Source organism: Botryllus schlosseri, chromosome 11 (assembly GCF_051294905.1).
Source record: "Botryllus schlosseri isolate E-star chromosome 11, Bs_hap1, whole genome shotgun sequence".
In the NCBI taxonomy this organism is placed as follows: Eukaryota; Metazoa; Chordata; class Ascidiacea; order Stolidobranchia; family Styelidae; genus Botryllus; species Botryllus schlosseri.
The window spans coordinates 27,838,842-27,854,450 of record NC_137246.1 but is presented as its reverse complement, the minus strand read 5'-3'; the positions used below and the strand labels follow the sequence as shown (position 1 = coordinate 27,854,450).

General features: G+C 41.1%; 4 protein-coding genes across 4 annotated transcripts in view; 2 read left to right on the top strand and 2 right to left on the bottom strand.

Moving 5' to 3' along the window:
- The window catches only part of LOC145449716 (uncharacterized), a 335,502-nt gene that overhangs the window by 19,910 nt on the left and 299,983 nt on the right, over window positions 1-15,609 (bottom strand). The gene's annotated exons all lie outside the window — the stretch shown is intronic.
- LOC145449718 (CD166 antigen homolog) overlaps window positions 1-15,609 on the top strand; it is a 169,438-nt gene that overhangs the window by 89,598 nt on the left and 64,231 nt on the right. The window lies entirely within an intron of this gene.
- LOC145449742 (uncharacterized) lies at window positions 1,595-10,088 on the top strand. The gene is made up of 3 exons (XM_080328165.1): window positions 1,595-6,641; window positions 8,021-8,183; window positions 8,851-10,088. Exons 1-3 carry the CDS (start codon window positions 6,240-6,242, stop codon window positions 9,069-9,071), a joined length of 786 nt encoding a protein of 261 aa, XP_080184291.1. The 5' UTR covers window positions 1,595-6,239; the 3' UTR covers window positions 9,072-10,088.
- On the bottom strand, window positions 11,130-15,256 carry LOC145449719 (uncharacterized). The gene is made up of 5 exons (XM_080328140.1): window positions 13,799-15,256; window positions 13,533-13,684; window positions 12,777-12,876; window positions 11,750-11,846; window positions 11,130-11,523 (listed from the first exon to the last, which is right to left on the bottom strand). The coding sequence occupies exons 1-5, from the start codon at window positions 15,213-15,215 to the stop codon at window positions 11,184-11,186; spliced, it is 2,106 nt and encodes a 701-aa protein (XP_080184266.1). The 5' UTR covers window positions 15,216-15,256; the 3' UTR covers window positions 11,130-11,183.

Sequence of the window (15,609 nt, the reverse complement as noted above, 5' to 3'; positions counted from 1 at the left end):
AGTATGCACATTGCACATTTACAAGTTTACGAAACAGATGATTACAAATTGGAAATCGCGTATTAAATCAGTATAGTTTGTCTCCAACATAGAATACCATGGGGTTTTGGCCTAATCTTCTGCCATCCCCTATTGCTCGAAAATCCTTACTGGAGTGAATGACAATGATTCGCAGTAATGAATTGCAATTAGCATGCATAATTGCACACTCGCAATAACACTGTCCACTTTCGTGGCCCGACTAAAGAACTATCACGAAAAAAACAGTATTTGCTTATCCGATTCATAGCAATGATGAGACGGAATTTCTCGGCTCGTGCTCGTCATATCGACATGTGCAACGAAATCACGTTTTTATCATCTCTCCCATTTCGCGTAATACATAGTGATCATTATTTTCGAACCGTATACAATTGGTCAACAAGGTTGTGCTGATGATGAAATTGCGAGTATGCCGAATACCCACAATATTCACAGGCATATGTCGCATACCGAGGTTCGGCACTCATGTATGAAAATTGAACATTGAGCATACGACTGCTCTGCTGTTAAACCCCCAGGAACATGGTTAGTCGAAAAATGTAGCGCGAAAGAGAAAAAGATTCTTAATTTCGCGAAGGCCTGCTGTTGAATTCGGTGTACTCAGCAGATATGGTTGTTGCATATATAATAGCATCTTATGAAAAACGTCGGAGCCGGAGCTACCCCTCAAATAACTGGCTCCAGCTCCGGCTCCGGCTCCGGCTGAATTTTATATAGAGCTCCGGCTCCGGCTCCAGCTCCGGTAAAAATGCACGGCTCCGGGGCTCCGGCTCCGGGCTCCGGCTCCGGCTCCAAAGCCCTGGTTTTCAGGCTCGTACCAGTGACTAAGTTGCAAGTTTCGGGCCAATTTCTTATTTGAATAGCGTGAGATATATCAGACAAAACTCCCGAGCATTTAGGGATATAAAAGGTTTATATTAGTTTTTCTGCTAAATTCACTTTCGGGATGCTATGCATCATGAAGTGACTGTTTGGAAATGGATATTTTAGTGATTTCATTAAGGAGAACGTCTTGGAGGTACAGAACTTATTCAATATGCAATTGTATAATATATTTAGTATTCATATTGAAAGAAAGCCGAATATTTTTCGGCTGGCACTCTTCATGGGTAATTGCAGCAACTAGTAGGAAATTGGAAAGAACATTGCAGACCTATACCAACAATCGTATCACCAAACCCCAATCAAAACATGTAAAAAACTCTGTTCAATTTTGACATTTCACAAACGCGAAAACTGAACAGGTTTTGACGATTCCAACCGCAGCGGCGGCGAATAATTCGTATTGCCGACTTCAATTTATAAACTTTGAATTAGGTTATAAGTGAGAGTTTCATCTCCAAGAAATCATAGTGCGCGACATGTGCCTGTCAAGACGAACCACGTTTGCAGGCATTATATATCATCGATCGAAACCATATCTCGAATTCAGGAAGTGATGTCATTTATCCATTCAGTTCGAAAACCCTTAAGTCATTGAAGTACAATGTCTGTTCAGATGGACGAGAGAAAGACAGACAGCATTCAATGCGGCAAGATGCTAGCGACAGCTGAAACTGTCTTTCCAGTTTTTATTGCGGTAGGCTGACTGCATAATTCGCTGGGCGTATCGCGTCCTCTTTGACAGTTGATAAACTGAGATGCCGCTTTTTAGTCGCTATATCAGCACAGAATATAGTTCGACAGCTTTGCGGCTAATGGCTTGCATATTTGTTAGTTGTCACAAATGCAGACTACGCTGATGTATTGATCCTTGTACGTCAGTATTAGTGCTAAACACATACATCATTTAGTAGTCGTAGTAGTAGGCCTACTCCATTATCCCACGGGATTACAAACAGATTATGTGAAGTAAAACTACCTTAAAACAGAACGCGCAGAAGCTTTAACGCGCGATGAAAGGGATTAACTCTTGACAGCAGACACGGTTTGGGATAAACGTTGGGTAACTTCAGCACGAGATGCTGCAATTCTCGGCTTGTTATCAATTACTAGAACGATATGCAGGCTTATTAAAACGTGGCAGTTATCATGAGTTGTCAGCAGACGTATAGGCCTATATAGCTTGCTTTCTTCTTGGCGAATAGGCCTATCTATACTTTTAACATTGTCGAGAGTAGAGACCGAGTGGGTCAGTACTAGGCGACCTTGAATAATGACACTGACGTATTCAATTTAATTTATTGCTAACGATGGATTGCTTCATGCGGTATAGTCGGATATACGATATATCACAGATCTAGAACTGCCATATTATATTTGCGGTCTCAAGACGACGAATATACGTCACAACAGAAAGTAGGCCTATACTGTTTTGTGCATAATACCAACTGATTGTGAGATATTTCTTTAAATACTCTTGGATGGACAGAAGTTCAACATGCAATTGAATAATGTATTTATTTTGAAATATTCGAGTATAAACAGATGTATTATTCAATTGAGATATTTGTGATGCATCTGCTTTCTGAGATGGAACCCGAGGCAATCTATACACAAACTGTTTCCATCAATTGATTGTCAGACTGTCAGAGCGCCACGCGGTAAAGCATTGGATGCGCAAGCGTCCTCGCTGGCGTACGGACGAATTAGAATCAAGACATGATAAGGAAACGTCAGAACTAAGGAATCTGACCCCATTCTGAAGAAAGCCAGGCGAAAAGTAAACTGACATCACACGCTTCGTTGCTTGTATGCTGTTGGTGACTATGAACTAAAACCAACTAACAGACGGTTATGAAAGAGCCAATGTGCAGGCGTTCAATATTAACCCAAGCAGCATATCCTGGGAATGGTAACAGGTTCAGATGATTCAATATTAGTTTGCGTCAGTGATTCTTCGTAGGAGGATGAATGCAGAATACAGATGGGGTAACTGCAGGTTGTTGGCGATTATTCCGACGATACGTCCATGGTTTTAGGAAATTCATATCGTCTTACATGGTCCGTTCCGGTACATTTTTGTGTTGTTAACTATTGTTCTGCTGTTGTTTTGTTACTGCAGAATTGCCTGCATTTTCTTAGCGTCCACACCACAGGCATTGCAGCTTACCTGCATCTGCAACTTGGTGATTTTGCAATTCGTTGGATTGCAAAAAAATTTTGTCCGGTGAAAATTATTGCGCGAACACTCTAACTATATTGTTTATTTTTATCGATTTTGTGCTATAGAGATATCACTTCAATGCAGTTGAATAATGTATTCATATTGAAATAAACCCGAATATTGACACTAGTCGGATAATCTTCAGCGACTAGGGGAGAACATTGGTTGGAAAGAACATTGCATATCAACAATGGTATCATCATGTTCTATTCAAATTTCTACTAGTTAGTGACGATTACCCCTGGCGAGTGTCAGCCGAAAATATTCGGATTGATTTCAATATTATAAACATATACGATTCAATTGAATATCGAAGCTCTGTACCTCCATGAAGCTCTTCAAATATGACTTGTGTAAGATTACGGTAGAACTGATTCCGCAACAAGTGTTTAGCTGATTAATGGACGGGATTGTAGCGATAGATGGTTAAGCCTGTGCGCGTTGTTCTATTGGTAATATATTAGTTCTCATGAATTATTAAAGCACTGTCGTATGCCGGCTAAGCACTCGAGCCGGCTAAGCATAGTACGCATCTCGGCGTATTCAATCGGGAGTCACTTGTTGCACATCTATCCGTAAATTAGTTATCAATACTCAGGGCCGTAACAGCACTTCGTCAGCCCCCCCCCCCCAAATAAAAACGTTGCTCTTGCCCCTCAGGCTAGATGGCTGTTTACCGCTATTTATCATCGAAATCTGGTGTCTGTTTTAGGCAGCATCTCTCGACTAATCGCGCGAAGCGCGAAAAATTTCTATAATTCATGATTGAATCGGTGAATATAATTGGGAATTGAAAGTATATTGGTATCAATTTTTATCCTCTCTCTATGCTTGCGTAATTAGATTGACCGGTTGAGCCGAGTGAGTTGTGCTTGAAAAGGTAGGACCACTCAATAATAATTAAACAGCTTCGGGCGTATACCCGTTGGCAGGAGCGAAACAGCACTTCGTCAGGCCCCTCAAAACACTTAGGTCTTGAGCTCCCATAGGGTGATAAACCGAACCCCCGTCCCGTTGTTCGCTTCTGCCACGAAATCAGGATCACCGTTTAGTGAGCCAGCGTGGAGCGCGAAAATTTTCGATAATTCAAAATAAAATAGGTCAAAAAGATCGGAAATTGCATATATATTCCTATCAATTACTTGTCCTCTCTGCTCACGTAATCAGATTTACCGGTAGAGCTGAGTGAGGTGTCTTGGAAACTGTATGGCCCGTAAATAATAATTAAACATTTTCGGACGGGCGAACCCGTTGGTACGACTTCGTTACATGATGTTATTTCGTGACCTCCATGTCTGCTATATCAACAAATATAGAATCGCCCAAACGTACTAAACTAAAAGATGCACACGATTTCAAATTGGTAGTTCTTCACTGGCATATAATTCTTCCCTGCGGGATGGTAGCCTATATTTGTCTCGCGAGGTTCAGATTGCCAAGACAGGAATATACGGCGCCAGTCATTTAGGCGCCTATGGTCAATTATACCTATATGTATTTTGTATATACATAATGAAGTTTCCGGTCAGCGTAAGGGCAGTCCAGTTCGGCTAAGGTTTTCTCGCTGTCGATCGTTCTGGCACACTTCTTGGAGTCGCACGTTATATGACCTAAAACTTTATATGTCTTCGTGCGTCGTGGCGCGGTAATGACCAACGCCGATATGCCCACTTCTATAAATCTTGCGTATTTTATCTTGGTGGAAGAGTACCCAATAATGAAGGTACTTGGAAACTTGAAATCGCGCGCAGTGCGAAAAATTTTTGAAAAAGATGCATAAAATTTTATAAAAGGCTCTATAATTCATGCTAATTCACTAAATATTTTTGGGCCCCTTTCGAGCTCGTTCCTCCCAATTGGGGGACTTGGGGTGCGGCAGTTGCAGCCCTGTCAATACCTATATCTATACCAATATCTATAGGTACTGCTCGTTCAACTGGAAAGTTTGGGCATATTGCATTGAAACAGCAGTGACGTAATCTTAGCAGTCTACTCACAACTTTCGTGCAATCCTAATTGAAAACTCCAGACTCCAAGCCAAGCAAGAGTATTTTATAAATATTATTTTTTTTCTTCATAAATCGATTTCTCAATATTTTTGTGGGGGCCGCAGAAAGGCTAGCTGGGGGCCGCATGCGGCCCTCGGGGCCGCGGTTGGGAATCACTGGTATAATTTTATACTACCGCCATTTCCACTTGAACAGTTTTCACTTTTTACGCAAAACTAGGCCCGGAAAACATACTTTTACATACTATTAGAGTAAAACTGTACAGTACAGTACACTGTTGTTGTTTTATTAACGCATATAATATCGCTTGCAACATCGTGGTTATTTGCGCCCACACAGTAAATTTCATAAATTTCATAATGGCATGTCTTCTTGAACTCGAGTCTTTTTTCGGCTCATTTGCTGCCTCCTTTCAAGAGTTCGTCTCTCTCTTTGTCTGAGCTTTTTCAATGCGCTGTGTTACAGCGGGTTCGGCGAGGAGGAACAGTACACTGTTAACGGAAAGATTGTGTATTACCACCCTATTATACGGGTATGAACATATACCTGTGGTATACCAGGCCAGAACTTACTTCAGACTTACACCTCGGCATGAATCAAACACAATATGATAACCCAAATGATGTTCGTAAAGACGTATAGGAAGGTATGCAGGTCAGCACCTAATATTTATAACCGCGACATAATGTTGAGTTAGGTTCTGAGTGTGATTACATACTTTTTTTCGCTAAGAGTGTATAGGCCTACGACTCAGCTTATAATTGTACTTGCGATGAATACTTTGAACATCTCTGGTTTACCCTTATGATGGGACTATACCTGGCTTCAGAGCTTGAACCATTTAAGGAGCCGCGATCTGTCGCTAGCCGTTCAACTCCGAAAAGTTAGCGTTCTGTATGTGTAAAAGGCCTCCTTATATTGTTGATGATCCAATACTGCTTTGGGGAACGTCCTACTTTTCAATATTTACAGTGTAAGAAATGAGTGGTTTTGCCCGTAGTAATTAGTGAAATAACGTAAAATAACTTTAAAACTCCGAAAAGCAGTATTTCGTTATTGCTGACCACCTCTACGCGACTAATATGATTGATCGCAAGTCTCATCAAAATTGTGCGGCCATATGGAACTGTAATACGCGGCATCGGTTATACTGTAAATTACTATCCCGTAATAATACATTCAAATATCATAATTTCAGATCAATTTCCATATATATACTATTTATTGATATTGTGTACATAGTTATTTGCATGGGTAACAGTGGCTCGTATGCCTCTACGAGCGATTCCTCTTCGTCCAGCACGTCCTCGCGCACTTTTGAAGTGATAAGGAAAATGAGTTTCGAGAGCGACGTTTTCTATCCGGATACCGACGGAGCTCAATCCGAACTCGCGAATGCACCACGCATATCCGAAGCTTCGGTTGTATACCCAGATGGTTTCCCAACGTGGAGAATGGAGGATATCAGTCCAGTATTATTGAAAGTGAGTTGGTCTAGTATACCTCGTCGTGGGGTAGGTGAGTGATTCGATTCTGAATCGGGTATAAAATATAATGATTCTATTCGAGTAGTAACAGATAATATTTTTGAGTACTGAAATCATACGCTCCTTGCCTCTAATAAGAGCAAATCTATCAACGAAAATTATAGTGCCGATACTATTTTTCAGTATGGGAGCCTTGAAACCCCGATTGGTTGTACCGCAGCATACGAAACATGTAATACAAATGACATATATGTGAAGTCGTGACCGACTAGTGCGGATCGGAGCCGGATCAGTACTTTTTCTGTTACGGCCGGAGCCTGACCTGAGCCGGATCACTACATTTTTGATCCGGCCATAATGTTGATGGAAAAGCATAACTTTTATAACTATATAACTACCAACCAACCACACGTAAATAACCACCAAGCCAGTGTAAACATAAACGAGGCATATTTATCAATTCACGGAACCTCCGTACCGAGTAGGGCCGGATTTCTGGCCGGAATTTTTCATTTTTGGCCAGAACCGGATTGGAGCCGGATCTCAGTACTTTTCCTGATGCGGCCGGAGGCGGATCGGAGCCGGACCAGAGAATTTGTCGATCCGCTTCGCACTATGACCGACACACAGCATTGTCACAGTGCAATGTGATAACTATGGTCGAAATAATACCAATAACCTTTTGTGATGCAGAAATGACATATATTCTTCATGGTCGCGTAAAAGCCACGCATTTCATCTTTCCACAACATTCATACCGATGCGGAGTCATAATGAGTAATACTCGAATACTCGACTCAGAATCGAATCACTCAAGTGCTCGATTTTGCCCAGCCAACACTGCGTAAACATTACGCCAGGGGTGGGCAACATACGGCCCGCGACGGAATTTTGAGCGGCCCGCATAGACAGTTTCCGGTCTTACACGATAATGCGGCCCGCGTGTCTACACTCTACCACATATATCTACGCGCAAACATTTTCGACCATCAAAATTAACAAGACATAACCGCGTTCAAATCTAACCGACGTTCACGTCCATTCTTTACTAAGAGTTTCTACGTCCGTCACGTATAGCCAGAGTTCAAAGAACTTGTTAACAATTTTGTGGAACCACAGATGTCTCATTGACTCCAACAAATATCCAAGTATAGGCTACATTGCTTTGATAAAATCCCTAAATCCTGTTTTCGGTCACCGTGCTGTAACCTTGAAGTTTACATTGAATACGATAAATTCCTTCTATAGGTGGATAAATACTCGATTAATGTTTCGATTCGGGAATCCGGCCCGCCAAGTACTTCATGTTCCTATATCCGGCCAGCCGAAGAAGTTGCCCGCCCCTGCATTACGCTGTGTAAATTTTTCGATTGCAGTACATGAAACGCTCGTACAATCCCTGCCCTGAAAATTTGAAGAATTCAGCAAAGAAACTAGCGGAGTTGGTGGCCGCGCAAAAGGTTCCGAAATTCGTCTCGATGTTCGGAGGGTCGCAATGCATCAAGTTACACTGGGCTTGCCTCGCGGGCTGGTGCATGTGTGAGTCATAAGCCTGCATGTAAAGCCATAAACATAATTTGACAGAGACCAGAATCGGACAAATAGAAAATTTTCAGCTTTTCCAAATTCGGTTGAAATTAGAATTTCTGAATTACTTGGAAATTAAATTAATTTCAGAATCGGAAAGAAATATATACCAGTTCAAATTCAGTTCGTATGAAATCAGAATTGATTGTCATAAGAATGGCAAATGTCTGTACCCCGACCTATGCTCGTTTCGCACTATACAGTTCAGACTTGGACAAGTTGATTCTAATTGTCGTATGAGACTCATTAATGCAAAGTGCCGGTAATCTAATTTGCGAACTGTTTCTATGTTCTCGTTATAATTCATAGTTTAATCTCTGGTTTTCCTGAAAATACTACAGGAGAACTATACAGTGCGAAACGAGCCAAGCTGGGTGTATAGGCATTTACCATTCTCGTGCTTTTGAGGATGAACTATGATTTGATATTAACTGGACTTGATTTTTGGTGTATTGCTTTCTTATTGGGAATTTTTCCAATTTCCATGTTTGAGCGAATGTAGTACTTCCAATTATATTCGAATTTGTAAAAAAAAACTGTGTAGCTATAATTCTAATTGAATTTGAAAACTTTGGTTGAAATGAAGCTTTACATATACTTTGTTTGTTACATATTCCAGGCCGCTACCAATACCAACCCATGACGCCTCTCCACCTGATGCCTCACACAAGCTTGACTTGTTGCAATATCAAGCAGAGGACAAGCCTACCTTCTACACAATCGTATGATTCTAACGGAGATGACATTACAGCAACTCTAGTCACGCACGAGCACCTCCGTAACACCGACAATTGCGACGATGCGACTCTTCGAATTATGACGAAGGAATCGACTGTTTAACTGCTGATCCGGGTCCGTCATTTTTAGTATTTGGACCGGACCCAGACCTGTGAGTTGAAACGAAATCCCGCTTCCGTCGTCAATGTTAAAATCCGGCTCCAGGAAATCCTGTTCAGGGCTGAGCTAAGAAATGATCATCTATCGATCCTGTCCTCGATATTATTGTAATTCAAACCCTGCCACACTTGGACAACTATCGATAATTCTAGTAATCTAATTCGTGACATGTTTCTATTATACTAGGCTTACCATATTTTGGAAATCTAAAAAGAGGACACTTTTTCAGAAATTTGAAACTTGAAAAACCGGAGAAGAATTCTCAAAAACCGGTGAATTTTTCCCACTATGTGATCGGTTGACCAAAAAAAGGTCATCTTCCCGCTCAGAGCTCAAAATACCGTTTTTTTTCTCCGCATTGCTAGGTGGCTGACTAAAAAAAAAAATATCATCTTTTCGCTCAGAGCTAAAATCACTACCCGCCGGACCGTCACTTCTGTGCTAATTTAGGGCATATCGCTCGCAATTTGCTCAAAATCTGACTTAAATTTTCAATGTCTAAGTTTTTGCGAATTCAGCAATTCTAATTCGTATTTGCGTAGTTATAATTCTAATTATAGTCTAATTAGTAACAAATCTGTGGAGTAAAGTTCTAATCTAATTTGGAAAAGCTGGATATTCTCTCGTGTTCCAAGTCTGAGCAATGATCAATGATCATCAATATCCCTGGTCTGGTCGCAAGTGCCAGTTTAGTCATTTCTCGAAACGAGGCTGACCATGACCATAACCGGACGATAGTAACGTTGCAGTATCGTTTGCACGTGGCAGTCAATCCAATATATATTTGCAACTATAGCTAACAACATACCAGCACTCTACACGCCGGATTTCTCTAATCATCAGCACTATGTATGTGGCGACAAGTTTCAAAATCAAGCATATCTTGTCATGCAGTTTTCTATTCATCGTCATCACTGTGAAATCAGTTATCTTTGCAATAAACATGTGACCAGTATTTTACGATATGTGTAGCCTTGGAGAGGGACTCGGTGTCTGACTACTTTCGTCGGTGTGACAGTGGCAAACTACCTACCGATACAAGCCATTCTCCGATTACTCACTTACTAGTCATGGACGAAGCCAGTAACGAAGTCTAGAGGCCTTTGTTTTAGAATGGAGATTTATTCAACCCAATTACTTGTGCACTCCAACAGAGACGGTAGGGTATACTGGCGCAATATAACAACGGTATCCAGAATTCACTCTCGTACACACAGCACATACACAAGTCTACCCAGAATGCCAGCCACAAACAATCACTCAAGCATCCCACTGGCGCGAACCTAAAGAGGCGAAGAGGGCTGCTATAGAAGTTCACTTCTAGTGAATTGTCAATCGCTTCTGAATCATGGTGACTGCATAGTTTCTGCACCAATTTGTAGTGGGGTTAGTCATTTTGTGTAAATCGCAAAGATACACCCTGCAATTTTGAAAGTATAGACGCTTAGGTCACTAAAAGTATATGCGAGTTGTCGACCAAATGTACTTTTTGAAACTGCCTACTCGTAGAGTTTTCAAATTTACATATTCTATTTCAACTTGAAGAAGTATTTTTGATATGCCTCAGACATCGTCACTGATACTTGCAATTGAGTAGAAATTTATAGGGTAACTTCTCTTTCTACCCGTGTACCAATTAAGGTTCATTCTCTTATATAAGCGAATGGCATTAGTATCAATTATAATATGCAGAGAAAGTTAGTAACGACGTGGAGACTACTTCTACTTTTCCAATGACGTCACCTAAGCCTACTTGTACTACTTGCTCACGTGAATAGACTACTTCTACTTGACAGTTTTTAGGCATAGCTAGATTTAGATTACTTACTTTGTTTTTATTTACTTGCAAATCATCACCACACGTCACTTCAACTTGCCCTTGAGAGTAAAATTTCACGGCGTTATATTTCTCTTTCTACATTAGTTTGAACGATGAATAGTGAATACTTTGATCATCTCTGCCTAATCACTGTATAGCAGACTACTTATTTCACACGTAGGTCAGGAGAAAGGTGAATTGTATTACTTTAACTAGAATGACATAAACGAGCAAGATCAGTAAAGTTTCACAACACTGAAAGATTTCTTCCTAAACTTCATTTCTATCTGTGTCAGAGGTCCAAACCTTCCAGGAATCGGACTCCAATTGATTCCGGGCAGTGTGTCAGGATTTTCTGTATCGACGATATATTTGCCGTTCGGGCTCGACTGCGAGCAAGCGCCGAACCAGAAGCCGCTGTCGAACTCGGTCCCGCAATATAATCCGCTGTTGTCTCGATCGAAAGTGGAGAATTTCTTCCCGTTGCTGGAAGCTAGGACGTTGCCAACTCCGATACCGTCGAAGGATCCGACTTTCAGCCGATAGCCTTTGGTACTTTTGCCGAGCGAAAATTCTCTGGAAAAATAATTGATTACGTTCTCAAACTCCTACAATTAAGTATATCAAGCCTATACTTTCACTCATATGGTTTTATTTATAGGCTAATTCTACTTCTACGTATCAATTTTAAGGCAAAACTTCTTACTTCCTCTATTTTTTTCTGCGCATGACAATCCATAAACTAACGAAGAGGTATTGCATTCTATTGATATTCTAAACAATCGAGGGAGAACGCATTTACCCGTAATTTGCAATCATCCTTTTCCCTCGGACGTCTCTCATCTCCAGTCGAAGCTGGTATTCATCATCTCCCATGATGTCCGCCATGTTTTCAAGTCCTGAAAAAGCGTGTTTCATGATCATGTCGCGATAAAAACCAAGCTTGAGTTACAAATTTGACTGTCTTCCGAAAACTGGACATGCATTTTTATGCCGTAGCGGTCAAAGAACAAGATTTTACCGTGATGGCCAGAACGAAAAATTATTATTGCGAAATCTCAATTAGTGTAATTAGACTACTAGAATTATCTAGTCATCCCGGTCTGCTATCATTTAGCGCCGTTTTGTATGCGCCATGTATCGACGGCGCTACTGAAGGCCCAGACTGTGATGACTAGATAATTCTAGTCGTCTAATTACACTAATTGAGCGAAATGCCGATTCCTAATCCAATATGTGAACTGTTTCTCCGCACTAATATAATTGTAATCTAATTTCTGGTTTTCCTCAAAATACTACCGTGCTAAACGAGCTAAGCTTGGTGTACTGACATGCTTAACGAACTCTGATTTGATATAAACTGACCTAATTTCGAAAAAGCTGTGTAGCTATAAAACTAATTTTATCTAAATTGGATATCCCGAAAATTTTCTAGTAGTCAGACTCAGGTTTTGAGGCCCCCTACATTTTTTACGGTTTGGACCTGTTGTAGTGGCGTAGGTATAGCACTGGAAAGCGGACATAGCAAGCCACAAACTGTCTTTATAGTTGGCACCTTAATGCATGGGGAAATATATTGATATATATATATTAATAATCTACGGATGTTGGTAATGTAACGCATTGATTCTAATAGACAATTTGATGCAATACTCGAATACCAATTTGACTCCTCGGAATTGAGAAACACTACAAAATTGGACGATAGTTGGGTTGTGCGAATTCTTTAAAATAGTTGATTAGTTGATAAGCTTGCGGATTGCGGTTAGTTAGTTGGCAACCACACTGCTCTACCGGTACGCCAACTATACGGTTTGTATGGTGGTTACCAAGCCAATGCTCCCCGTCCAGGTCTCCAAAGCCATATTGGTAGGCTGCGTACCCCCGAGTGGCAAAATCCAGCGTCCCGTCCACACGTCTCTGAAAAACCTGAAAAGTAAATGAGGTTCATTGTTCAATGACGCATCCATAAGAACCGCTACAAGTAGCTTCCGCATTTATTTAAGCGTTATTTTTTATATATCTGATGGTAGGCTATATAATTTTGATTCCGACCAATAAGATTCGACGTTTCGTATAACTTTTATACTTACCGATCATTTGTGTCGCCACGAATGCCCTTTACCCCCGAATCCTTTACATTTACATTGTAGGTCACGTCACACCATATATAGCTAAGCCTATTGATAGATGCACAATGTGATTGCGCGGTTGGACAAACACATTTGACTAGCAATTTCTGGTAACGTCGTTAATAGATAGGGCAACGTTGTACCTAGCGACCCACAAGCGCCAAATTTGATAAAATTGGAATTGAAAAAAAGCTACTGTCGCTCTGATTCCGAAAATATATGTTATAATGGGATTGGTACACTACAACCTAAAAATTTCACTTAAAATTCGAAGATCGTCATTGTTCAGAACAATAGGAACGCCACAATACAATGACCTGTTACGGCGCTAATTGTTCGCAGCAATGGTAATTTCTTGTTTCTCTAATTGCTCAGCCGCACAATCACATGCTTTGCACCTATCGGTAGGATATTTATCTATCTATCTATGGTCAAACTTGTAAAGAAACTTACTGTCCACCCGCCGCCTAGTGTGGTAACATCACAATATACGTTTATCATCGATTTTGCGTATTGAGAGAACACCGTCTCGACTTGTCCAGTAGATTGACCCAAGGCTACCGGCCCTCGTGCCTCTGCCTCCTCGCATCCGGTAATCCAGCCGTCTGAAATACATCAGGTAAAGTAGACTTAGCATTGGCGATACATATTACAGCCTTGTAGGAACAAAATGGATCAGATTGTTGGAATACCGAAGAAATGAAGATGTTCGTCATTACCTTGCGTCGTTCCACGGTAATGTCCTAACTTGCCAGCGGCACGAAGCATTCTCCGGTCTTTATTTTGTGCATTTTCTTCGGACTCCATAGGTTTTTCCACACTGTCATTTCTGGGCTGACTAGCAGGCTTGACTTCGTCAGTATCTCCAGACTTTTTAGGCTTATTTACTCGGTTCTTTTTCGAATCACTAGTAGGCTTATCTTCGTCCTTATCTGCGGACTTTTTAGGCTTCTTTACTTTGTTCTTTTTGGAATCACTAGCAGGCTTGTCTTCGTCCTTTTCTCCGGACTTTTTAGGCTTCTTTACCCTGTTCTTTTTCGAATCACTAGCAGGCTTGTTTGCGTCTTTATCTTCAGACTTTTTAGGCTTCTTTACTTTGTTCTTTTTGGAATCACTAGCAGGCTTGTCTTCGTCCTTATCTCCGGACTTTTTAGGCTTCTTTACCCTGTTCTTTTTCGAATCACTAGCAGGCTTGTCTTCGTCCTTATCTGTGGACTTTTTAGGCTTCCTTACTCGGTTCTTTTTGGAATCATTAGCAGGCTTGTCTTCATCCTTATCTCCGGACTTTTTAGGCTTTTTTACTCTGTTCTTCTTCGAATCACTAGCAGGCTTGTCTTCGTCCTTATCTCCGGACTTTTTAGGCTTCTTTACCCTGTTCTTTTTCGAATCACTAGCAGGCTTGTCTTCGTCCTTATCTGTGGACTGTTTAGGCTTCCTTACTCGGTTCTTTTTGGAATCACTAGCAGGCTTGTCTTCATCCTTATCTCCGGACTTTTTAGGCTTTTTTACTCTGTTCTTCTTCGAATCACTAGCAGGCTTGTCTTCGTCCTTATCTCCGGACTTTTTAGGCTTCTTTACTCGGTTCTTTTTGGAATCACCAGCAGGCTTGTCTTCGTCCTTATCTGCAGACTTTTTAGGCTTTTTTACTCTGTTCTTTTTGGAATCACTAGCAGGCTTGTCTTCGTCCTTATCTCCGGACGTTTTAGGCTTCTTTACTCGGTTCTTTTTGGAGTCACTAGCAGGCTTGTCTTCGTCCTTATCTGCGGACTTTTTAGGCTTTTTTACTCTGTTCTTTTTGGAATCACTAGCAGGCTTGTCTTCGTCCTTATCTCCGGACTTTTTAGGCTTCTTTACTCTGTTCTTTTTCGAATCACTAGCAGGCTTGTCTTCGTCCATATCTCCAGACTTTTCAGGTTCCTGCTCTTTGTTCATAGTTTTTGACTTGTGCTGACTCGCTATGGTATCACTTTCGGAGGCCGGCAGATCGTCAACCCTGGAATCAAATATCACTTCTTGGCTCTCAAAATCCTCCTCTCCAACATTATCAGGCGGAAAAGTACTCTCCAAAATGTTCCCCGAAGATACAGCAACGAGCGCGCATGAGATCAACCAGCAGAGGATAAACTTGAGATCCATTATAGTATTTCTAAAATAAGTAAAAATAACGGGACTTAACAATCCATACCAGAAATCAGACCAGTGTTAGCAATGTATTCGTGAGTCTAGTAAATCTTTTTAAAAATTGAACGAAAATGGTTGTCTGGTTGGTGAAGCAAAGGCAATATTTGGCATTGACTAAGCCTAAGGCCTTTCCGTGCAGCCTTTGACTGCCGGGTATAGGTCAACTACTTATAGGCTGGGTAAAAAGCGAGTATCTGCATGAGTGAATCGAGTGATAGTTTTCGAGTCGAGTCGGGTATTCGAGTATCACTCATGATGTCATGACAGTATGCTGGATGGTGTGTCGGGTTCGAATGCGTATATAACTTTTTCGCGGCCATTAATAAATATTCCAGTTCTACGTCACAAA